Source organism: Haemaphysalis longicornis, unplaced genomic scaffold, assembly GCF_048455015.1.
Source record: "Haemaphysalis longicornis isolate Haplotype H1 unplaced genomic scaffold, Haemaphysalis longicornis Haplotype H1 scaffold_3, whole genome shotgun sequence".
In the NCBI taxonomy this organism is placed as follows: domain Eukaryota; kingdom Metazoa; phylum Arthropoda; class Arachnida; order Ixodida; family Ixodidae; genus Haemaphysalis; species Haemaphysalis longicornis.
Window position 1 is genome coordinate 23,162,117 of NW_027526335.1, and position 26,124 is coordinate 23,188,240.

The 26,124-nt window shown below is 45.3% G+C and overlaps 1 protein-coding gene across 1 annotated transcript in view; it reads right to left on the reverse strand.

Moving 5' to 3' along the window:
- Fid (class I SAM-dependent methyltransferase fire dancer) overlaps positions 1 to 26,124 on the reverse strand; it is an 87,713-nt gene that overhangs the window by 33,057 nt on the left and 28,532 nt on the right. The window contains exon 2 of the mRNA XM_077702635.1: positions 15,715 to 16,012. Coding sequence (XP_077558761.1) covers positions 15,715 to 15,952 — 238 coding nt within the window. The 5' untranslated portion in view covers positions 15,953 to 16,012. The remainder of the gene's footprint in view (positions 1 to 15,714; positions 16,013 to 26,124) is intronic.

Consider the following 26,124-nt stretch of genomic DNA (forward strand, 5'->3'; position numbering starts at 1 on the left):
TTCGTTTAATTTGTTAGAACAATGATTTAATGACCGCAGTTTTCTCGGCTCTCGCACAGCGGATACTTTTTATATAGCGTTTATCTTGCCGCAGGGCATGGATGAAGGTGTAAGATCAGATGATAATGAGGAAAGATGATCAGATGAACATAGACACGTTGGCTTTCCGGATTAAGTCCAGAACGGAACTATGACGGGGCTCCTGTAGCTACGCATTGTAAGATTTTTGTTTTGTTTTTGATCGTTAGACGATGCGTCGTCTACGCAGAGGCCATTCGCCGCACGACGTCGCGTCCTCGTCTCTCTCTCTTTCTTTATCGCTCGCATATTCTTTTTTATCTGTTGTTTTTATACCTACTGATTATTTGCCTCCGTCCGTCTGTCTGTCTGTCTGTCTGTCTGTCTGTCTGTCTGTCTGTCTGTCTGTCTGTCTGTCTGTCTGTCTGTCTGTCTGTCCGTCCGTCCGTCCGTCCGTCTGTCTGTCCGTCAGTCCGTCGGTCCGTCCCTCCATCCGTTCGTTTCATTTTATCTTTGTCTAGTTCTGATACTGATATCTTTCTCGTAGTCCGTCTTTCAACTTATCTTATTCTGCGGCCCGTATTCGCTTACTAAGGGCGGCGTTCCTATGGAAACGCTAATTAGCGTCGGATTTAAATGGCCGCAGGAGGTCAGTAATTTTGCCCTCCTCTCGGAAAGCAACCAGTTAGAACGTCTCGTCCCAGGCTTGCAGCTTGAGAAGATGCAAATCAGGTTAATATTGCCCTCGCATCTCCTCCTGCATACCTTCCTGCAGAAGGTTCTGCGCAGATTATTAGAAAAGCGCTCGCATGCGAAAATATTTATGTGCCTTTCGAAACTCCGCAAACTTTTATCCTCATTTATTTTTTCTCTCTTTCTATAGGAATGTAATGGCTCTCGTACGGTGCGCTAAGATTTGTTAGAAATGTTGTTTAGATGGTTTTTATTTCTAAAAAAAAAAAAAACGCTGTAACGACCGAGAGGTCATGAGGAGTAGACAAACACGACCAATTTTCAGGGACTTCATCTTGTGAGCGACCGACCATGTGGCAACCGATTGCGCAAATGAGTGGCCCTCTGGGCACATGATTGCAACAGTTATTTTACGAGTACCCTATGCGAGACGCTTGTAATGTTCTTTAATGGCCGTCTGGGGTTGTTCGGGATCGCTGATTTTAAAATTTAAAATATATATCTCGCGGCTGTTGCAATGCATGGTCTAAATTTGTAGTGAGCGGGCTGCCTTTAAAAGAAGAAGCAAAATTTACCCGCTGGCCTGTTCGCACGACGCGAGAAATTATTTTTCGGCACTCTTCGTGAGTAAAATAGCAGCCATCACATGGATACCGCTTCAGAAAGTTATTCCCAAAAACTCTGCGCCACTGATGTCACGCTGGGTGATGTCATTGACGCATAATTACTTAAGGTTTCTCAATCGTCAGAATATTCCAATACTAAAAAATATCTGCCAGACATTGATATAAGTCGGCGAATAATATCGCCAAATCATTGTAGTTTCGTATACCTCTAACTGCCCACAAATGGCCGGAAAAATTGCACTGCTCGAGAACTTTCGAAACACACTTCCATAGAAAAAAAAACTTGAAAAGAAAATGTTCGCCTTAACAGTTTATACTTTATTGACTAACGCAAAAGTTAACGGCATCTATTTTTTTTTGCTTTTTGAACGTTAAATATGAATTTCGTCTTCAGTAAATTTGATGGCTGCCTGTAGATGACTGATCCTAGCAGAACCTTTGGTATTTGACGTTTGGTGGTTTATTGCGTTGAAAGAATTACAAAACACAGCGCCAGAAGAACGAGCTAAGGCCGAATAAGGCAAAATAAATAACGAACAGTAGTTGGTATTGTACGTTGTTCCTGCATTTAAATAAGAAAACTGCGCGTAAAAGACGCGAGAATGCATCCACCTGTTTTTAGTTCACTGTTTTGCTTTTTTGTGTGCGCTTGTCTGTTTAAAACGCAAATAGAAATATTTACTAAAACAGGCCTCCGGGTGAGTTGTATCAAAGCGTATGAAGTGGCCTGGAAGTCATGCATTCAAATACATCTCCGACAGCCGCTGTACCAACATTATTTTTTCGTCTCAATATTAAGAAAAGAGAACACCCCTGAAGCTCGATGATACACGTCATCCGGCCTGATTCGATTGGGCAGCAACGGATAGCGGTTGGCGAGCTTTAAAATGAATGACTTAAACTTTCATCATTTGATCACAATGTCTTTGGCGTCTTTGGATCCTGTTTATTTTTGCCGATTTCTCGTTTCTCTTTTGTGTCTAGAATAAACGTCGTTATTATGGCTGACGGAGAATTGCTTTGCGGTTGTGAGGACGGCTTTGTGAGGCGAGGCTTTCAAAATGAGTCCGCAAGGAGGTCTTCACTGTAAGAATTATACAACGCGGTGCTCAATAAGGGCCACGTTTGTTGAAAGGCGCTTACAAACTCCTGCTCGCGCAGTGGAAGGGGGAAGGAAAGGGACAGTGAAACAAGAAAGCGCAGAAACGTGCGGTTTTTTTAGCTTCGTTGGTATTCGTCGTGCACACTACCACTGGTCATCAACGAAAACGAATCATGGTGACCACAAAAATAAAAGGCGACGAAGGTAAAGCTTCGATGCACAAAAAAAGTACCTCCTCTTGAGACATCAGTGGTTTCAGGGCGTCCCTTTTACTCTGTTTGCTGCATCTTCGGCTTTAGACGTCATTGTCTGACGTGGCGGGGTACCGGAGAGGGTAAAAGAAGAGAGCGAATGTCGAGTTGTGCGAGAAGAGCTCGCTCCCTCCAGTTCTTTTTCTCTTGTTTCGTTGCGGACAAAGATGCGCTGTGCAGCCTCATGACTGAGAGCGCAATAAAGCGCCCCTTTCCCTTCCCTATTCTTTGACGTTCTGCACTAGACGGTGCCGTCCAGCCAACCGCGTCGAAAAAGCCGGCAGGGGCGGGGGAAGGATAAGTAATAGAGTGCACAAGCAGGGCTCCGTCGCCTTTGTTAGCGCGCCAGACAACAAAACCGCGCGGAACTCTCGCGCTTTGCTGTGTGGAATCCCCGTTCGAAAAGCGCCGAAGGTACACAAATAGATACAGCGCATTAAGGTGGTCCCGAGGAGAGAAAACCGCTGGCGGCGAGGCAACAAAACGCCGCACAGGGAGTGCCGAAGCGCTCAACCTTCGCCACGATAACAAAGTTTCGCTTTTACGACAACACCCGTGCACATGGGACCTCGACTTATTTCGGCGTCTCGCGGGCTTTTCGAGCGTGTGTGGACACGCCAGTTTGCAAGATCTTGCCTGTTGAGCAATCGAACTAAGAACTACACTGGCTCTTTTGGCCTTGTTTTTTCGGAACAACGATGCTTTCAGAAAGGAAAGTAGTTGGTAGGGGCTGCAGGTTGTTCAGTGTTATCACTCCTTGTTAGACGAAAGAATTTTCGTAGGTGGTCAGAGGCGTAAGAAAGATTTAAGAAAGAAACCACGGGGTATTACCATGAATGCAGAGGGTAAGCGCTACATAATAGATTACGATCATTGATTCTGCGGGAACATTCTGCTTCTGAGGGTTTCTGGAAATGGTGGCGGAAAAAAAAAAATCGATGCTCTTTTATGTTGTGAACCATTTAACAATGTGACGTCACTGTGTCGACAGCCAGGCCTCATTAATAAACAACGTGTCATAACTAAACATCATCCCGAATTTGGCTCAGCATGCTGCTTCAATCCATCAGCTTAATGGTTAGAGCTTTACATGAGGAGGTAGATATGGCGCTGATAAACAGCACTTAGATTTATGGATGCGCAAAAAATATAAAAAGAAAGTTTTAATCTCTAGAATTGTCTAAAAATTCACCAGCCTTCTCGCCATTTCTTTGTTTCAGAAACTTCATCCTTCCTTAATGGCATCTTGTGTGTCAAATTTGTTTGCGTTTTTGACTTAGTCGTGTGTGTGTGTGTGTGTGTGGGGGGGGGGGGGGGGGGCACTGGATTCGACAGACCTTTGCGATCTCGTTACTACTTTAGGTATTTTATAGCCAGATATGAATACAGGCAGCCAAAGATTGTGCCTTTTTTGTTTTCGGCTTGTATTAGGCTATATCTGGTTATACTGGGGGACTTTTGGTTTCGTTTGTTTCTTTTCTTGTTTTTTTTTGTCTTCACCTATTCTCTACGATTACGCTGTTATAAAAATAATTGTCTTAATTTTATGAAATATGCATTTCGTGTGAGCAGTACACGTTGGGGCTTCTTGGGCAAATTTAGTTTTTTGTGTGTTAATTGCAAGAACTCGGTGGAATAGACAGACCTTTAACTGTCTCATCCGTATTTTTGTTTCTTAGCTTTTATACACCAGGAAAATTTCGGTCGATGTACTGTCTACATTTACACTATTATAATGATGACGTGCCTGAATTAGCCTTCGCTAATTAGTCCTCTTTCTGCTGATACATGGCGTTGCTGGGTTAGTACATTTTTGCTTATTCGTTTTTATGGTTCAGTTTGATTTGCCGGATTTTTAAACATTGTGTCTATATCGCGTGATGATGGCGCATTAGATAGACTTCTTTAATTTCGTTATTTTGTCGTAGTTTTTATTTCGATTTTTGTGTTTCTAAACCTTCTTTTGGCGAATAAGTTACATTTACTCTATAATATCGATTAGACGTGTAAACTTCACCAGTTATGCATTTTTGGACAAATACAAGGTATCACATCTCTCGCAGATTGGGTTCTCTATGAAGAATGCTTATTAAAGAATAATATACACCAGTAAGTTTAATATCGGCAAACTATTTCTTTGGCGCTTTTTGCCCTTAGGTGGCCTAGTGCCATAAAAATCCAAACATTATCATAAATATCGGCAAACTGACAGCTGACTTTCTATGGCAGGTGGGGGCTATGCCGAAGAGGGGCATGCGCGAGATCGTGTATCAATTTCCGGCAGTGGTGGCTGCAGTGTTTATGCAGGGGAAAAAATTCTACAGAAATTCAGAGAATTATCTCGCACGGCACAGCATTCTTATGCCGCTTTATTTGAGTGTGAGTTCTTTATAGCCATTTTTTTTGTTTTGCCAAATTCTGTCATACCAATTATCTCCATTGACGCTATTATAACTATTACAGGTGGAACCTTCCCAAACCTGCATTATTGTTTGCAGGGGGCACACGGTTCGCCATTTTCCATGATTTTTAAGTGTTTTTCTTAATTTTTTATGTTTAAAAATTTCGTTTGACCAAATATCTCTATTTACGCTAATATAGCGGTTACAGGTAGAACTTTCACAAAATCGGCATTATTGTGGAAATGCAGGGAGTTGTACGGTTTGACAGTTGCCGTACGTTTTTTTATATTTTTCCTGTTTTTCAGTTTTTCAAGATTTCGTTTGACCAATTATCTTCATTTATGCTATTGTAACTATTACAGGTGGAAATTCCGCGATATCTGCATTGTTGTGGAAATGCAGGGCGTTACACGGTCCTGGCTGAGGGGGTACTCAGCAAAGAATTCTACGCATTAAAGGAAAGAACGTCCGCATGCTTGAAACTGGCACACCCTCGAAGCTCTGAATACACTCGTAGCAATAACTACGGAGCGCCTAGTACCCAACGAGCACCTTTTTAGCGCAAATCTATATTTTTTTCAGTACTAGAAGATATAGTACAGACGTTTTCGTTGGCTGCAATACCTTCAGAAACGAGCGTTGTCGCATTCAGTCGTTTTTTTTTTCAGGAACAGTGCCAGAGATAAACGAGAACTGGGCTGTCACGCGTGCAGAACGTTGAACGGAGAAACCGCCAAAAAACTACGCGAAAAGATCAGTTGGGGCGCGTTCTTTCAATTCCCTTTTCCGTGGGCTGAGAAGTGAACGTGTTACTGCCCGCTTGCCTATATAGCGGTAAAGTACCGAGAGACGCTTGGCTAAAGTAAAATAAAAGTAATGGTGGAAGCGGCTGCGAGAAGGCAATTAAATCAGCCGGAAAGGAAACAAACCGGATGGAAGAGCAGCGGAGGGGGGGGGGGGGGGGGGTTCCATTAAGAGTAGTTCCGCATAGTAATCGATGACCTCGATTTAGGCGGAAGGCTGGATTGGTGCAGCATCGCCAGAAGGAAATAATGGAGCTAATATCCGTTTTGTCCATTAGCGTACTGCTCCTTTGTAAATGCCTTGAAAGTGTCGAACAAAAAGCAGATATCTATGGATTGGTGCGTCGTCAAAACAACGGTACTGGCTTATCCAGATGCTCGCAACAGGAGCCAAGATTTGAATCCAACGGATGTGTCGCAACGCGAGTGTTGCCAGTGCTAGAATTTTCTTGTTAAATTCCAATTTGTTGCAGAATGAAAAAAAAAGTAAAAAGAACTGTGGTTGATTCCTCTGTCATAAGAATCAGTAAAACACGAAAGGGAAATGTGCAGCGAAATCTGCAGCTGAGCGTGATCTGCGGTCGGCGGCTGTCCTGTGAGTGTGCTTGCCGAGCGACGTCCTTCTGGCGGGTCGCATCGGCAAAGGTGGGCTGGCGTCATTTTCGTGACGGATATGACGTCAGGGAAATCTTCGGGTGTCGCGGCATAAAACACTTTCGTGTTAAAATGTACCACCCCAAAACAAACCACCCTAAGTATAACCAGAGTCCTTTAATGCTTTACTGGTCACGAAACTTCGGCGCTCGCTTCATATAGGGACCGCGACCGCCACCGCCGCACGAAGGTCATCCAGCCGCCGCGCGTGCGGCGTATTTGCCGGCTCTTGGCGTGCAAACGCTCGCTGCTTTTGGTGCCTGCGCGCTGATTAAGTGTGTTGTTTTTCGTAGTAGTTAGCGATGAATAGTCCAGTAATTGTGTTTACCACCTGCCTTCAATGGGGTTTTATTTTTCGAAGTAAGTTACCGTAGACTTTGGCCGTGAACGGCAACGGCTTCTGTGTGCTCTGGCACAAGCGCTGCGCCGTCGTGTTTACGGATTTTTAAATCTATATTGCTTCTTTTCTTAAAGCAAAGTTGTAAATGCCACACATACGGTAGCTGTGTAGTGACGGACTGCTGCGGGCCTATCGATAATACAATAAAAAACTGAAAGAAACCAAGTACGCGTCGTTCAGACTACGCTTAATGAATCCGTTGATTGCTCTGTAATGCACAGAACGCTAAAAGAGATAGCCCAATATTATTGTCGTTTCGATGAGTGGATACATACTTGAGAACATAAAAACGCTGCAGAAACGCGAAGGATCAAAACACGAAGAGGTATATGTTACTCCATGTGCCTTTCTGCTTCCACGCTTTGCAATCCTTGCAAAAACAGGAAGCGAAAAAAGAACAATGAAACTGATTTTATCACACGCAACAAAAAATTGCGATGTTACGAAGGGAGACAAAAGAGCGTGGTCCAGCTTACAAAAATTTATTTTTTCGCGCTGCGATGTGCAGCACACGGAGGAAACAGAATATTGCCACGTAGCCAAGAACGGCGCAAAGCTTTTCTGAACGCAGCGAGCTAGCGATCTCCTGCACTACAAAAGACTAGAATGAAACACAAACGTCTAAGAAGCAGTCGGCAGTGTGACGTGAACAGATGAACGTCGATAAAGTGAGTTGCGCGGCGTTTGCTACGCATGCATTACTCTTGGAACGTTATTAATTTCAGATCCATGGAAATAGGATCGAGAACATTGTCGAAGAAACAAAAAATCAAGTTAGCGACAAGGTGTCACCCTTTCTATATCAAACAATATTGCCCGATGGGACGTACGACAAAAAGAGCAAACGGGCGCTCCGGTTGAAACGCCAGATAAGAAACCGGAATCGGCCACGCGCGGCTACAAAACAAACAAAACGAACCCTAAGGGATAATTCGCAGAAATATGAAAAGTAAAAGCACAAGGATGTCCCAAAGCTTTTTTACACGCGAGCCTGAGCGCAAGGTAATACAAGTTTGCAAACAGGTAATGAAGCACCGCTACAACCTGACTGATGTGACAAAAATCCGGCTTTAAGTTAGCCTTGTACAATTCTACGCCCACGATGCTCTCAAAAGGGTACATTGCTTTTTCCATGCTCACACACAGTGCATTTCCACACACTGTCGCACACTTATAATCGAAGCTGAAATCTCCCGTTGCTTGCCTTGGAATGGCACCCCTCCATTTCTCACACAGCTGCCCGTCGCTGGGTCAACAGAACAAGGAAACATTTTCTGTGGTATCGTTGTACAAGGAACGACATCCCGGGACGCAACACATGTTCGGCATCGTCGTTGCACTAATTAAGTCGCATCACAAGAGCGCGATATGTAGGTTACATTTTTTTCCCGCACAAAACAAACACAACTCGCCGCGGCTCCGCCGTTCGAGCCAGCGCAACGCCGCCCAAGGAGTGACCTCAGTGAGAGGGTGGCGACACCGCGCGGCGGCCAAATGCAGCATATGAAGCTCTCCCATTGAGTTACGGAGCAGTTTCGTGACCAGTAAAGCATTGAAGGACTCTGGTATAACGTACCCTTTAGTACTAAAGGTTGCTTCCTCGCAAGCATATCGTGTGTGCAGGGGTGCACCCTTTACAGGCCGCTTGCTTCGTTGTACTGGCGTCACTTCAGTGACGCATATGACGTCAGCGAAATCTTCGTGTATGCGGGAATAAAACACTTTCGTGTTAAAAGTGAAAAGGCTTCAGGATACAATTCTCTGCGGCATAGAGAAAAGGGTAGCAGTCATCATAGCATCAACCTGTACTTCAAGCATGGCAGTCACCAAGGTCCCCACTAGAGCCACTGGCTTATTTAGTGGCTCTAGTCATCCCCGTGATGTTTGCACGTCTGCAAAGTGACTGGAAGGCTGCTAAGCAGGTACGCTGTTATGTGGGAATGCATTTTCTGTCAAGCTCGTGCAAGCAAAATAGCCCTCCCTTCCTCCTTGCCCACAAACTGTAGATGTCTCTAACCAAAACAAGACCGTGCTTAGGACGGGACGAAGGAGGCTACACACACACAGCGCCGCTTCTCTCTTCGTGCCGTCCTGGGCGCTGTTTTGTTTGATTGATATGAACCAACAATGAACCAACAAGTCCAAAGGTTTTTTTTCCTTCACTTGATGTCTAGCAGCCGTAAAAAAATCGCGGAGGTCTGCGCTTCTGCGCTATCTCTTAAGATAATTGAAAGCGAAATCATGAATATGTCTGTTACAATTGCGCGGAGAGAGAGAGGGAAATTATGCGCATACAAGCATGGGCATGTAAGCGTGGGAATGGACAGGCTGTTTAGGTAGCACACCAGTAACTGGGACAGGAATGTGCGGCGAATCGCTTGAAATCGTGCTGATAATTCTGGTTACACCTTGCCTTTGCGTGAAAAATACTACGTGGGGGCCAGCTTAGTAATATGAAGTAATCCTTGAGCACTTTCTTTCCTTATTATTTTTTAAATGAGTAATAAATTGTGCAATTGAAATTTTGCTCGGTAAATTTGTAGCTTTTGTAAAGCATACTTCGCCGATGAAACAGCCTGAATGAGGCTGAGCACCCTTTACAGGGCTGAAGCACCACTGCAACGCGTAGAGATCGCTCAAGGCAATGCAAGCACTACGTCTTTTCTAGCGAAGATTTAGCGTCCTTGCTGATGCCGTTGAACGCCAATACGCCCTGTAGCAAAGTCAACTATATCTGACGATGATGATGAATGATCGTGGGTGGGTGAAGTGCAAGAAAAAAAATTGGCAGTGGCTTAGGTCGGCTATGCCAGGATATACGTAGCGTGAGCTAAGGTTCAGCTGGTTATTCTTAGATTTCCTTGTTGTCTAGGATTAGCTGATTATCATGCTTACAGCTGCTAAAACAATTTCCAATCCAATCAAATCTAATCCAATTCATTCCAATACATTCCAATCCAGTCGCGAGCGGCGGCGGCTCCGGCGCGCCAACTGTGCGCCGTAAGACGGTACTGTTCCTTGCGCATGCGCAGTACGGCTCTCCAAGAGCCACGCGAAACTGCTCAACCTCGGCCAGTGTAGCTCACGCTACAAAAACGCTTCCCGTGGCCGGAATTGAACCTGGGTGCCTCGCGTCATGAAACCAGCGCCTATCCAATCGCTCCATTTCGGCACGGTCGAAGCGAACGCCAAGCAGCAGGTACCGATTCGGGCCGTACACCCCAATCCCAAACGGTTGGCCTACGGAGTGCACACCAGAAAGTTGGTGTTGGTGTTCTTGAAAAGGGGTGCGTACCTCCAGAGTAGCACATACTCGCAGTGTAGGATTGGGCAACCAAAGAATTCGTCACGAGAACGTTTCGCGTTCGACCATCATCGTCGTCGGATGGGAGGGAGGAGGGGTGCATGATTTTTTTCTTACAGGTGACGATGAAACGTTTCTACAGAGATTCTTGAGTCTCAAGGGTGAACTAAAAACCAGTGGTTCACTTCATTACTGTTAATTTTATGTCTGGACTTTGTAGCAAGGTCAGTGTTTAGGGTAAACGGTGGTGCACTTTTTTGGTGCGCTTTCACGATCACTTGTTTGCTTGGTAAGGGCGAAAAGCAAACTAAAATCTTCAAATGCCAATTCGAGCCCCATTTGAGGAAATAAAGGTGCACTAGAAGACGCCTCAAGGTTTAACGTGAACGGCGCGACACAATTGACAATTCCATAAAGGGCTCTCATATAGAAGCACTGTGTTGGAATTTAAACTTGATAATTTGAGGAATTTTCTTTCTTTTCTGGTGGGAGTAAATCTGTGTTAGAACGCTAGTTGATCCGACTGAATGTTGAATTGTCATCGTTTCGTTCTTTTTCTTTTTTTCGTCTGACAAAACCTTTCGACTTGCTCTGCTATACTCCGGGGACACAAAAATGGCTTTTCTTACCAGCCAGATTTTAAAAAAATATGTTTCACACTAAACCTTGCTAGTACCGTTGCCTTCCTCCCCTTTCTTTGGTATTCTAGTTGTTATTTATAGATTTATCTGAAGGGAATCTTTTATCGGTGGCCGTGTCAGTGAGCGAACACGATGGAAGGAGGATGGCGGGGAGCATTGGGCTGTGCGGGAAGTGGAAGTTTGGGCAAAAAGGTTTTGGTCAGACGCTTGCGCTGGTGAAGGACACGCCATTGCTTGTTTACGGTCTTCCCAGGCAACAGCTGCCGCCACTCCCGTCATTTTTCTTCTTGCAATGGTCCTTGCCTTCGTCTGTGCCGGCTTGCCTGAAATCCGTGGCGTGCGCCAGAGGCTGGTGCTCGGCGTCGGTCAGTTCGTTTGCTCTTTGTAATGTCCTCCATGTAACGGTCATAAGTGTCTCTCAAACCGAAACTAAAACGTATTGGTATGTATTCTGTGCAAATATTTTGAAAATGGCGCGTGTTATTGTTCGCAATTAAATACACGTAAAAACAAAATAAGCAGGAGAAAGGACCACGGTGATTGGACATTCAGCGATGTCTGTTGACGTGTGGCTATGCAATTATTAAGACTCTTCAGGCATGATATTGGATGCACTGCATTTGAATCTTGTCGTTCTAAAGCGTGAAGAAAACCAGGAGCCTGGGAATGCACCACGTGTTGGTGGCAGATGATTCCCACACATACCTTTTACGGCATACCTGGAAGTCGATCTTCTGCGTATATTATGCGTCATGTGTCTTGAGCAGCGATCGTGTTTAAAGGGACCCTGCAACACTTCTTTCAATTTTTTTTGAAATTTTAAATGCTTGCAGAACGTAGTCACCCGACACACCCAGTATTTAGATTAGGGGGCCGCAAAGTACCTCAGCCGATAATTATTGCTCTATGCACATCAGATAACTCAAAAGATTTTCCAAGATCGCTCAAAATATTTTTCTCTTTTTCCCGGTCTTGACGTTCTTCGACGGCCCGAATTGCGTCACTGATGAGGCCATGCAGCGTCTATTGGCCGGTTTCCCTTCAGTTGCAGCAATGCACGCTTTTATAGCAATTTTAAAAATAAAGGCACAAAAACAAAGCAGAAACGGAAGGTGTATCCGGTGCGACGAGAAAATCACGCAGTGCCGCTCCGCGCTGGCGATAACTGTATCTTTCGCAGTGCGTCCAGACGCGAAGGAAAGAGTGAAAGCGTTTATCAAAAGTGTTGCAGGGTCTCTTTAATAACAACGGCTCGTTTTTTTTTGCACCCAGTTTACAATTGTGGGGAAATCTACAATCAATGGTAATTTTTATTTCACCGCAAAACCTGAACAGAAAACTTGCAATTCTTTTACGTCATGGTTTGACAATTATACTTTCTTCTCGCTGAAATTGCAGTTATTTTTACGATTTATTGAACAAAAAATAGAGACAGACAAGTGGCAGAGTGGTCACAATTTCCGCGTCAGAAGAACAGCTGTCTTATTCAGATCACATGAACTTCGAAGCTAACAAAAACATTTTGTTTTCGAATTTTCGTCCGGTGGCGCATGCGTCCTGATGCCAGCGATAAACACACGCAAAGTCGGCGGCGGCAGATATGCGGTTACAAAGACATGCTCCCAATCGATAGATAAGAAAGAAGATCTCGCATACAAAGGAACTTTACATCTGTTGCTGTAAAAAGATAGAGAAGCACAATGAAGCCACAGCGAAAATAAAACTGCGGGTGCATTTGTTGCAGCAGTTTAAAAAAAACTATCTCAGTTTTCAGATTGGGGCCAATTGCAAACGAAGCATTCACATTTTAATTGCCACATAATACAATCTGCAAACTATGAGTGAGACCACGCGAAAAAGAGGTGACGATAACAACCATCAAGAAAACCACCACACAGATAGGGTTTTGTGTGGTGGTTTCGAATGTTTGTCTTTCTATATTTGTGTTTCTAATGTTTTCCGATTGCGTCGGAAAATAAAGGCCAGTTGATAGTTCCGCTTTCTTCTTGTGCTTCTCTCAATAGCTGAGGCGTTGTGCTGCTGAGCACGAGGACGCACGTTAGATTTCCGGCCGCGGCGGCAGCTTTTCTGATGGAGGCGAAAAGCAAAAACGCCTGTGTGTACGATATTTCGGTGCACGTTAAAGATCCCCAGGTGGTCAAAATTAACCCGGAGCCCTCCACTACGGCGCGCCTCATCGCCTGCCTTGCGTCGGCGCGTTAGATCAATCAATCAATCAATCAATCAATCAATCAATCAATCAATCAATCAATCAATCAATCAATCAATCAATCAATCAATCAATCAATCAATCAATCAATCAATCAATCAATCAATCAATCAATCAATCAATCAATCAATCAATCAATCAATCAATCAATCAATCAATCAATCAATCAATCAATCTTGTGTTCCGCCGTCCTTCGTATTGGTCAATTTCAATTTAACACAGTGTTTTATAAGATGTAAACTCTACTGTTTTGCCACAAGCTCTATCGGTGGCAGCTAGCGCTGTTCCTTAGAATGAAGTTTGTACGGTCGTCTTTACAAAATTAAGCGGTAAATGCTTCTTAAGACCTGTGTGCTTCTGTGCTTGTGCTCGCTGCACTGAAATATATGGTTAATCAGACGTTTCATTGACCGCATAAACACTTCACTCGAAAGCTCCCGAACCCTACGAAAAGAGTACTCAGGCATCAATGCTTTTCCGTGTTGCAACACTCAATTGGATTGAATAAAGGAAGGCCCAAAAGAAAAATTCTTATATAGAACGGGAGAAATTGAACCCCAAACAAACAAAAAAAAAAACCCCGCTTCTTCCTGTTGCAACCGATCTCGATGAAGGCCCTCCTAACGCGTTCAGGCTATAGCACTGAAGCCACAGTTTTGCTTTCGAGCGAGTTCGCCTGGTTCAGGGATAAAGCACGGCGCGATTCCTTTAAGTGCCACGAAAGGACGTGAACGAACTCACAATGGTAGGAAAGAAATCCTTCGCTGTAAATCGTCTCGTACTGTGCGTCGCCTTGCAATGAAAAAGCGGAAGTAAACCCGGGGTGTTCTCGTTTTCTTTCGCGCACTCTTTTCATGGGCCTGTTTTGTACATCTGGCGGGGGCTCCTCCTCTCTACTTGCGCCCTAGGTTCAAATCAGAGCACGGAGAGCCAAACTAGAGTACAAACCAGCGCGTTCAGTGGAAGACGCAACTCGCTTCGTTTCCAGAGAAGAATAAAACTAAAATACTTGGTGGCTTCAAGGGATATCCGCAGGCGCAAAGTTGCGGCGTCTTTAAGCTCACTCGGAGTTTTGGTGGCGATTGCCAAAGTTACAGAGCTTGCGGAATCTGGTGTTTGGCAAGCGTCTACTTTTCTGGTTGGTGAAAGCAGACGGGGAGAGGAAAGTTAGTTTCGAAACCCTGTAGTCACAGAGCCGTGTCGCGTCGTGGGGGCCAGAGATCCTCGCGACAAGAGATCTGAACGGCTCAAGCTGGCTGAAGAGGACATTTAGAGACCGTCGCTGAGTGAGAAAACATGTTTACTTCTGGCACAGTTTGTATGCGAGGACATTCGGCGAGCATCCTGAACTAATGAAGGATAGGCGCGCGCTGTAACCAAAAAAAAAAGAGGAATGGACAGAACCAATACGTATTCCCGGTTAACGCGTATGGAACAGAAGCTTGGAGACTTGCTGAACAACTCGAAAGAAAACTTAAGCCGACCCATCCAGCCATGGAAAGAAACATCACTTTAGCAACACTTAAAGGTAAGAAACACGCGTCTTGAATTAGGAAGCATTCTCGAATGGGCGACATCAGCTGAAATTAAGAGAAAGAAGTAGACTGGGGCTGGACATTTGGTTCGGAGAATTGACAACCCGCGGACCACCTGGTAACAGAATGGCTACCGAGGGACGGGACTACAAGTAGGGGAGGACTGGACACTCGGTGGAGGGATGGATAAAGAAATTTGGTGGCAAATAATACATTCAAAAAGCCATGTATAGAAGCAGCTGAATTTTACTAGAAATGCCTTTGTCCTGCAGTCAACATGCGTACAAACACCACCACCACTTCCTCCTCCTCCTCCTCCTCCTCCTCCTCCTCCTCCTCCTCCTCCTCCTCCTCCTCCTCCTCCTCCTCCTCCTCCTCCTCCTCCTCCTCCTCCTCTACCACCACCACCACCACCACCACCACCACCACCACCACCACCATCATAATCATCATGATCATCACCACGACATTCATGGCGGGAACGAATGTTGACTTGTAGCTCGTAAAAGCATGCGTGCCCTGAGCACGTGGGAGAGTTTACGGCTGTCAGTAGGCATTTTGCTAGAGATGACGCCGTGTACACACACGTCGATAAAAATATGTGTACATGTACTTTGTATGTACGCGTGCATTGTGCATTGAACAGTGGTGCAACAACACTGCAGCCAGTTTTAACTCGTTTACATAGAATGTCGCAATAACTTCTGCTTATAAATGTGAACTTTGTGCATGCATGCACATTTACGTGCTTAAAAAATTATGCCTTATGTAAATTAGGGTATTTATGTAAGTGTCCCAACTGCACTTAGTACAGGAGGCTTTATTGCGTCAACGTTACACTGGCTTCGTTGCCACTTTATACCGGTAAGTATTTTCGTAAACGGAAGGAATGGTGTCACAACGCAGCAGCGTTTTCTTTCGTTGCCTCGTTAATGTGGTTTGTTATGCAAAAAGAACGAAAGATCCCTAGCTAAGAGTTTTAAAAGCCACGCCAAACGATGTAGTCGTGCCGAACGAACAACAGTTCCCCCGGGACGCGTGCCCGTACGGCTTACCGACGTCTGCGACGAGGCTTCCCAGTTCTAGGTCGCGCAGAAACTGGTGCACTCGGGGCCACAGCCGGGGCCTGGCGAGCCTGGGTGCCAGCTGATCGTACACATCGTGGACGTAAGCCTTCTCGAGGGCGATGCAGCGCGCCCGCCGCTCCTGGAGCTCTTCCGGACTGCAGCTGCCGCCTCCCACACCGCCGCCTTCGCCCGCACCGCCGCCGCCGCTGTCACGGCGCAGCCGCATCGCTGCTCAGATACTCAGCTCCGCATCCCGCAGGCGACTATAGCAGCGCACGCCTTCGCCCTGTTTGGAGAAAGCAAATGGGGGGAAAAGAGAGGGCGATGTTAACCAGACGTTCTTCGGTGGCCGTTACGATGTGTTATTCAAAAGAAGAACAGCCAACCCAGAATGCTTAAATGCAATGGTTGTAAGTTAAAGGAACCCTGTAACACTTTCAATAAACGCTTTCACCCTTTCCTTCGCGTCTGGAAGCACTGCGAAAGCTACAGTCATCGCCAGCACGGAGCGGCACTGCGTGATTTGCTCGTCGCAGCAGATACGCCTTTCGTTTCTGTTTTGTTTTTGTCGCTTTATTTTTAAACTTGCCACCGAAAAGCGTTCATTGCTGCAACTGAAGCAAAACAAGCCAACAGCCACTACATGGCCTCAGTGACGTCATTCGGGCCGTTGAAGAACGTCAATACTGGGAAAGAGAGAAAAATCTTTTGAGCGAGTTTATAAGTTATCTGATGGGCATAATTTTGGCCGAGGTACTTTGCGACCCCCTAATCTAAGTACTGGGTGTGTTGGGTGACTACGTTCTGCAAGCATTTAGGATATAAAAAAAATGTTGAAAAAAGTATTGCGGGGTCCCTTTAAGTCACTGCTGCAAAGTAATTTTAAAATTAATATAATATTCGCAGCTTTCTGTCACAGCAACTCAAGCATGGAAGTTTCGGAGACCTCCGTTCAATTTCAATTGCGTATAAAAAGGCCGCCTGTATAAGCTTATACTGCCACCAGATGCTGCTACAAAGAAGTTGTGGGCAGTTTTGTCGAAAGTATAGAGGCGAAATTAAGTGAAATAAAGTGAAATAAAAAGGTAAAATAAAAGAGCCTTTAATGCGTGAGCTACAAGGGAGTGAAGGGGCAAAGTGTCAAACAGCATATGATAACTGGAAGCAAGTGAACAGACGAAATTATAGTCGGACTCCTCAAGGTTATGCGCTGTATAAAAGAAAATTCTGAGAGCTCAAGGGCTGTAACGTCCATTTTGGGGCAGCAAGGACGCCTCGGTTACAAGATTGGATGCTTGCACTATAAAGAAATGTACGCAAGATGAATGTAATAGCACACGAACGATCACTGATTTCGTGCAGCCGATGAAATGGTCTAACGGATGCTTAGAACAGTGGTGAGTAATGTACGGCCCGTCAAAATAAATTAAGGTATGATTGGTCGACTGATTACGAATGCCGTTGCAGCAACATCAGTATGTGGAAGGCTTTCGCTACATCCGTGGCGGGCAAAACATTAAAAAATTGGTTTCGTAACATTCGTTTAAAAGATATAAATTGTGCACAGCAGTGGTGTTTAGTAATTTTGACTATGTTTTGGGGCCTGTGAAAAATTTGATAATGGGAGTAAAAGATCTACCACTCTTCCTACCAATTTTGATTTTAGCGGGGAGTATGGTTTTTAGAAATGTCCTTTTACTGCTTGGAAAGTCACTGGGCAGTGTTGTAAAACAGCTTCATCACGGTTCACCTCCTCAGTGGAGTCAGAAGGGAAACAAAAAGAAGGGTCACGATTATAATTCTCAAAGAAACATGTGGCCTGATAATGTTCGTGCTCCCCACTATCCTGGTGCTCACCAAGCTTTACCTGTGGCATACGAAACCACAACCGACGTACCATACACCCGCGTATCTGAAATGTCACTCCTAATGGGCCGGGATGAAAATTCAGACGCAAACAGTCACAAACAGGAAACATTTGATAAATAGTACAGCCATGCTTGCAGCATTAAAAAGAGGACACATAAAACAGAAAAGACATAGTGACGCGTCTTCTCGGAGATTGGTAGTTCCTCTGGGGTCATATGAATTCGCGAGCACGGCGTAGAAAAGTAACACCGTGACCTTGACGTCCAATATAAGTTGTGAGGTTGTCTCGAAAACGAAAAAAAGGTGCTAATACGTCGGAATTCACCACCTAAAGATAAACAAACTATTGCAAGGACTGTTCACGAGTAAAGTATATCGTAGCTCCGCCATATCTCGCTTGACCCAAACCTGTTTGCCTTTATGTAGCGTTGTTTTTCCTATAAAAAATAGGTGGCCTTGCTTATTCAGAAAAAGCGTGGTAGCTTCCCTGCAGCTTCGGCGTGCACTCTTGGGTCTCATACCGAAAATAAAAGGTGCACCACCATACCCCGTTATGACCCGCATCATAAACTCTGATCAACAGGGTTGCCTAAAATACTCGAGAGCTCTATCGATGCCTCCGACGTCAACGCGAGGCCACCTACTCCAGAGAAAGCCCTTTATTGGCTGCAGGCTAACGGTCATGGATTTTATTACGTCTGAGCGATATCGATCACGGCCCGAAAACAAACCCATGCAGCCATACCCGCCGTGACGACAACGTCCTCGTGTGGGGCCTTGGAGCTTTGAAAGGCGAGGCGCCGGGAGCTTGTAAAGGTGCTCGTTTATACGAGCAGGTGAGCGAAAACGAAAATCCCAGCCTTTCTCTATACTAATCCCACATGAAAAAAAAAAACACTTAAAGGTAGGTGTTCTGTACACACACTCCCACAAAAAGAACCCGCGCTTTTCCATTAATCTCATAACCCACTGTTTTTTTCTTTTGTGAGCGCACAAAATACGACCTTGTATTCTACCTTCCGCGGTCTGAAAGGACTATGTTCACGTTTTTTGTGCCGCTGCATTTGAGGTATCGCCGCGAGAGTTTTGTGAGCATGCAGAGAGAAGAAAAAAACGCACACCAAATCGAGGGCACCCAACGAAGAAGCGGTTTGATAAACATCTTGAGACGCTAGCACTGATTAGAAATGTTCAGATTGAGATTTTAACGTTACCCTTGGTCGCTTCGCCGAAGCAACTTTAGGCTTCCCGTGCTTCGAAGCAATGTCTGTCTAACAACGTGAATGTTGTTTGTAATTAGTGGCTTTGAACTTGGCTTAACTTTTCAATAACACTTTTTTTTTTCGGCCGCCAGCCACCCAGAAAAATATAATTCGGTTGTGCTTCATCAAGCTATCTAGTAAATTCGGGGTTGATGTAGGCGTACAGCGCCGAACAGGAGATTCCCGAAATGAGGTGGAGACAAGGTTGGCCACATCGATTTCCAGCTATTCCTCGTTTATAACAACCCCGGGTACATAAAGTATGTCAGTTCCTGCAGTGTAAACCAATAAAATAAAAGGCGATGTGTGAAGATTGCAAAAAATTATGACTAAACACTTCTAGTGCTGTGATTATGAACGTGAACTGTACTCCTATTCCCAGCTTGACACCAGTAGACTGGTACCTTATTTGCCCGAGATGAATATTGCCGCTCAAGCACGCAAGCTCGGTAGAGCTGCAAAGGAGCAGCTGCTTCGTTTTGTGCGGAAAACGGTCCCTGGCCAAGCCACCTCTCTTTCATCTGAAGCAGAGAGGTAAGCACCTTCCCACCGCATTCACATATAACCCTGCCACACATACTCACGACGACTGCCTGGTGTGCGAGCGTTTACGAGTTATACCTATCTGATAATGAGACGACCAGAATTTAGGGGCAGCAAGATTGACTGGATCTACGATGCGCTAATTCTCACGTTGGGGGTTCGCTTGCTAGTATGGTGACAGCCGTTTTCGTCTCATTTTCTGGATAGGTTGGTCCGGGGTGAAGCGGGGAGGAGGGGGGGGGGGGTGCCTTTTATTGGATTTTGTGGTATGCACACGTCAGGAAGGAATAACTACTTTTTTGCATTTTGTGAGCAGCGTTATTGTTGTGAGCTGCAATAATCCTGAAAAGCTTCGAGTTAACAGTTCAAACTGCCAAAAGATGTAAATAACTCGGGCTTTTCCTTAATAAAGAATAGTTGAAAAAAATTTATGGTTGGATGGAAGCCCGTCTGGTCGGGGTGGGTCATGATACAACGGGGAATAAAAACACCATCCAAAAATATATTTCGTAAAATAAAATACGTTTCGGCTCCCGCGTATCAATAAAGAATAGTTGCATATGGCCGGCCACCAGTGCATGCCCTTTCGCTTACTGCTGTTTTGTGCGTTCGGCTTATCACAACTGTCCTAAGAACTGTTGTCCGTCCGTCTGTCCGTCCATACGTCCGTCCGTCTGTCTGTCTGTCTGTCTGTCTGTCTGTCTGTCTGTCTGTCTGTCTGTCTGTCTGTCTGTCTGTCTGTCTGTCTGTCTGTCTTCACATTAATTATAAGTGGAAACCCGGTTATATGTCCCCAGGTTTTGCAACATCCTGGGTTTCACGAAGCACAGGTCGAAGCCCGGCAAGGTCCGTGTATAAACAATGCATTAAACACCTCGGATGTCCGACGGGATTTCACGCCTGACCAGCGTTATCCCACCACCCACTCGAAGCGAACGAGTGGTCGGCGGACAAAACGAAACGTCGCGGGCCTGTTCCGTGTACCGTGAGCCCGCTCAATCAGTTCTTTCTAGCACAGCTTTCCTTTCAGTCTCATCGTTCGTTTCTCTTTCTCTTTCCTCCGGCAGCGGCCCGCTCCTCTGTGCAATCGAGGAAGGGGGGGGAGGGAGGCAGTGTGCACGGGTTCATTTCCACTGAGCAGTGAATTGTCTACGAGGTTACGCTGAAACGTTTCCCATGTGTTCGTCATGATCGCGTGTGCCACGATTCGCACTGGCTGGCGGGAATCACGGCTGTGAACTGCTGTACAAGGTTTGTGTTAATACGGCGTGATTGTCATCTGCACTGAATTATTGTTTTCTCTTTCGTTTGTAATTTACTTTGAAATTTCTTGCAAATATGTCGCGCGAAACATTATTTATAGGCGTAATTGTTGTTTGGGTTGTACGACGCCGCATTTTACGGCGCTTTTCCACGGTCCCGAGAAAATTGTATAATTGGGGTTTTACTCATGCCAAATGCATTTATGCTAAAACAGGGCTGTGTGTTCCATGTTGGAAACGCAAGCGATAATCCAGTTATATCCTATTGCCTCACATGCAATGTTAACGTAAGAAAAAAGATGACACTGTGAGGAACAAGACGTAAAAAAACTTATTTATAAAAGCTTCCAAACAACGTTAATTCAATTACTTCCCCATCTGGGCATTTTATATTTAGTTCTTTTCTCTAATTCTGGCATTGGCTTAAAAAGTCTATTAGCCACTAAACTTATTCGTTATTGAATCATGTGCGGTGCCATGGTGCAAGACCAACACTCATTTACGACTCATTAGTTTCCCGTGAAAAAACCTAAACCTACAAGAAATATCTACGAAGACATGAAAGTTTAAGGAACCGTTCAAGAGGAATTCTTACTCATTATGTTTTATATGCGAAAGATGAAAGGGGGTAGAAGCAGTATAAATAAACACTGCATATATCCACGGAACTGTATAATTCTATTGAGAGGGCTTTCATAATCAGAATCTGGTCCATCTTTCTATTGCTTGCAGACGTAACCCCATACCTAACCTGCATCAAGACGGACTTGGTTAAACCCCCGTCAAGAAAAACGCTCATAAAAAAAGATGTTTGAGCCACTGTCGTCGCAGCATTCACTGCAAAATGGTATGGTGATTGCCTAAATAATTACGCTATAGTTAGCAATAGCAGAGAAAAAAGCATTCAAAGGGCTTCGTGGAGTTAATGCTGGCGTTGGCTGAGTTAGGAAACGGCTATTGTGTAAACCATTGCGCAAGCTAATGTTTCATATATTTGGGGAATGCACAATTTACTTTTGCCGACAGAGCTAATTTACTTTTGCCGACAGAGCATTATCTTCCAGTTTAAACCGCCCGGCTGGTAAAAAGAGGACACATGTACTCCAAGATGTTAGCACAGATGTATAAAATTGTTGTTTTAACGCATGTCAGTGTCGAAGTACATCTATCGCCAACGCGTAGCAGCCGCGGCAGCAAACACACCAATCCCCACTGGACATCAGGCAACCGAATCTGCAACCGGTAAAAAGAAGTCGTTCAGAGAAAATGCCTTGCGACAGCTAAGCCATTTGGGATTTTTTAAAGATGTGGTTGACTGGACTGACCAGACCACTATGTCACTGACTAGACCACTCTGTCGTTGCTAGGTTTACACGAATCGCCGCACTAAATCGACCCTGATACACTCAGCAGACCCCAACCCATCTCCAAAATAAAATGATCTTCTTTAAGCCTCGTTCCAGTAAAACCCTCTACGTATACGCTTGAAATGAATAATAGGAGTGAAGTTGTGTGAACGAGTCAAATAAAGGCCACCGGGAACTTTCCTCACTGGGAGGGCGGAAAATTTGAAAAGTTTGGTAAGTAAGGTAAAAGAAAACGCGAGTTTCTTAGCTGTACTGCGGTTTAATTTTCCATTAGTTGTATAGGAAAGCGAGTGCATGAGGGAATACGGTGAGGGCTATACCTTCAAACTGTGCCCAAATCTTGTGCCAGTTATTTGAACGAGCGTTAGCCCCATGTTTTTTATAGCGCAGATCTAAGTGGCGCATTGGGCGTGATCGTGTCGGCCAGCCACGCTATCCCACCATGCACCACGGCAGCGCATGATGCAACATACCTATTCGGGATGATTCAGGTGCCCTTCACCAGCACGCCGAGACGTGATCCCGTGCCTACGTCGGGGCAATGAGGCACAATAGTGACGAAAATAGTTTGAACGTGTGAGAGAGCGACTACACTGAATGGTCACCAGAGGCCACGTCAGCTATCATGAATACGTATTGAAGGGTGGCAACGTTGAAAGCCCGGAGCCACAGTATGCGTGTAGGACATCGTCATTGTTCTCAACACGGCTCGTGGCATAGGAAAAAAAAAAAAAACGTGAGCAGAAGATGGACGAAGAACGAAGCCATTCCGCTGTAACCATGACATAGTAGCTGCCGCCTCCCTTCTCCGAGTTCCTTCCAAACAGTATCGACGGGGGTCTGAGATGAGGTACCTCTCAAGGGCGGCGTGCAATCCTCCGAAAGAATGGTGGAAAATCTGCGAGCGAGGAATCACCACCAAGGACGGCAGAAGAACAAGAGGAAGGTAATGCTCAGAACGGAATAGGACTACTTCATTTCTTGGTACCAACCAACTAACCAGGGCTGCTCAGCGGACTCCTGATAGACGGGCTAGCCTTCTGTTTCTGAAGCCTGTCGTACGGCGGTGTGTTGCGGCTGTTGTAGGACGTCCAGGCACCACGTCCTTACCATCTACGATGCGAGCCCCTACATCACGCCGAGGTATGGCCATCCTGCCTCCGCCCTTTGCTTCAACCGCTGAACTCGCAAGGCCACTGCCTCCGTCGCGCCTCCAACGCCCTACCCTCGTGCACCTCTTCGAAATCAGCCATTTCTTCGCCTTGCAATACTGAAACAACTTGCATTTACAACATTACGTTTAACTGTAGCTGTTCGTATTCTCACCTTTTTTGCTGCCCGGACGTTACCACCGTCGTCTATGTTCATGTTTTATTGTGCCTTTCATCATCTACGTCTATCCTTTCATGAATCCCTATCAATTATCGTGTTTCCGTCTTCAACCTGTGTTCCCATTACCTCGCCTTGAGTCTCCCGTAACCTCACATCACACTGTCCTCAGTACAGAGAAGCGCCCTGAATCTACTGGATAAGGGTCGTTAGAGTGGACCAAAATTTCCCCATGCAGTTCCTGAAGGTCAATGACAGGTGTAACTGCGGCCACCACATATTTAGGATCTAAAAAAGAAGGCAAACGAAACAGAAAACTAATTCACATGTGTAATAGAGGGAGGGAGCAAAATGGGGCTCGCGGTTTAGAGCGTTAAAACGTTAAAACAACCAGTTTTAACGTTACAAAGGCGTCAAAAGGATAAAACAACGAGTTTTAACGCTATAGAGGCGTTAAAACGTTTCAAACAGGAGCGTTTAATCACGGTGCTGTAATAAAAAATCAGAGTCCTTCCACACTGTGAAGAAGGAAGTCCAGTGGATTTGACGCTCTGATGGGATTTTCCACTTCCGGGTTTAGCCGTACTTGGGATTTTCGGTCTCTACATTATAGACTAAGCACAGAGGAAATTTATAGGATAGAGTAAATGACGTTTTATAAAAGCGTGGCTACGCCAATCCCGGCGCATGCTCTAGTGCGCCACACAGGTGGCCGCTTAAAAGCGCGCGGCATTGCGCTATGTTAGAGGGGAGAGAGACGCCGCGCGACGTGAGTAAGTATGTACACGACTGGAGAAACAGGCAACGGGGGTGGAGACGAGTATAAACTGGGTTTTTAACCATAGTCCCTCCGATATAATCATGCTTCGCTGTACCTTATACAATGTTAGAAGGCCAGCTTACAAGGACCAAGTTTACATATTATCTCAAAGTTGGTTTCACCTCTAAGCAGAGACGTAGTGCAGGGAAGGCGTTGTTTTCAGGGGAGGAGGAGGAGGAGGAGAAGGAGGAGGAGGAATAACATTTATTTTTAAGGGAAAGGGGAGGGGGAAAGGAGAGTGGGTGGTGGCCTCAGTCCAGGCCGCCTTCAGGCTCCCCAGCAGCCCTCGCCCGGGAGATCAGGTACTCCTGATCCTCGAGCTGGAAGCTGGTCAGCCTGTGCTCCCACTGCTCCAATGTAGGAGGAATGCTTTTATTATCAGAGGGGCATGAATCCCCTGTTGGGGAAGGGTTTTCAGGGGAAATATACGCCATTTAACGTAAAATTTTGGAGGCCCTGGGACCTTTTTTATTTTAATGATTTTTTTTCTGTGTGCTGAATATCCGGTCTGCCTCCGGAGACGATCTGCTGGGTTGTAGTCATAGACAGCTTCTCTGTAAAAAAGCACGTGTTGCAGATTTTTTACTTCAATGAAGGGAGCATCAAAGAAGAAAAGACAATACAATGCGTCGTTGACTGGGCTAAGAGTACACCAGGACGTTGGAGAAAAAATAATAACGTCACTGAACACGTGGACCTATGGCGCTATCGCCTACCGTCGACGATTACAAGCAAGTAGGGGCTGGCGTGCAGCTTGCGCGGGCTGTCATGGCCGCTGTGGGTATACGTATACTGTAAATACATCGATCACATCTATTTGTAAATAGATCTTTCATCATCAACCACGGTTCATGTCCTGCCACCACTAACAATATAAATCATCTGCTGCTTTCATTGTTTAACTTTTCTAGAAGAAGAAGAAGAAGAAGAAGAAGAAGAAGAAGAAGAAGAAGAAGAAGAAGAAGAAGAAGAAGGAGGAGGAGGAGGAGGAGGAGAAGAAGAAGAAGAAGAAGAAGACGACGACGACTTCATTTTTCAGTAGACGGTGTTACAATGCCTGCTGACGGGGGCAGGAGCTAAAGACATTGAGTACCCGCCGCGGTGGCTCAGTGGCTAAGGCGTTGCGCTGTTGAGCACGAGGTCGCGGGTTCGATTCCCGGCCGCGGCGGCCGCTTTTCTGATGGAGGCGAAAAGCAAAAACGCCCGTGTGTACGAGATTTCGGCGCACGTTAAAGATCCCCAGGTGGTCAAAATTAATCCGGAGCCCTCCACTACGGCGCGCCTCATCGCCTGCGTTGCGTCGGCGCGTTAAACCCTGCAATCAAATCAATCAATAAAGACATTGAGTGCCTGACGAGGGCTCTTGACCATCTGCAGTTCACAACAGAGGACACGTTTCAATCAAATATGCGTGCTTAGCAATAACATCCGGCATTACAGAGAGAAAAATAAATGTAAAAATTACGAAAATCGTACATTCCCAATAATGAGAATCACAATTTGTACAATATGCATAAAACTTATTTCTGCAATACCTGTTACTACCAGAAACAATAGAACACGACAAATTTCTTGACTGATTGCCCGTTATGCCTACCAAAAAAATCACACAGAATAGAGTTTATATTCCTTACAATGAGACATGCCTATTGATTGTCATATCTCACTTTCTTTTCTATAAACATCACCTTGGTTTCGGTCTTAAATGCGGTCGCACTAGTGTTAAATTTTAAATTATTCGCTAGGATGTTCAAGACGTGTGCTATTTGATAAGTGGCCGATTTTTTTACCGTATTTAGTCCTAGTTATAGGTGTACGTCTTATTGGTCGCCGTACACAGTAGTGACGGTTTTATGCGTCGCCATCTACGTACAACTTGTTCTTGAGTACCATCTGGACAAGTCTAAGGTAATACAGCTGGTCAGCTCTAAGTATTGAGTGTTTTG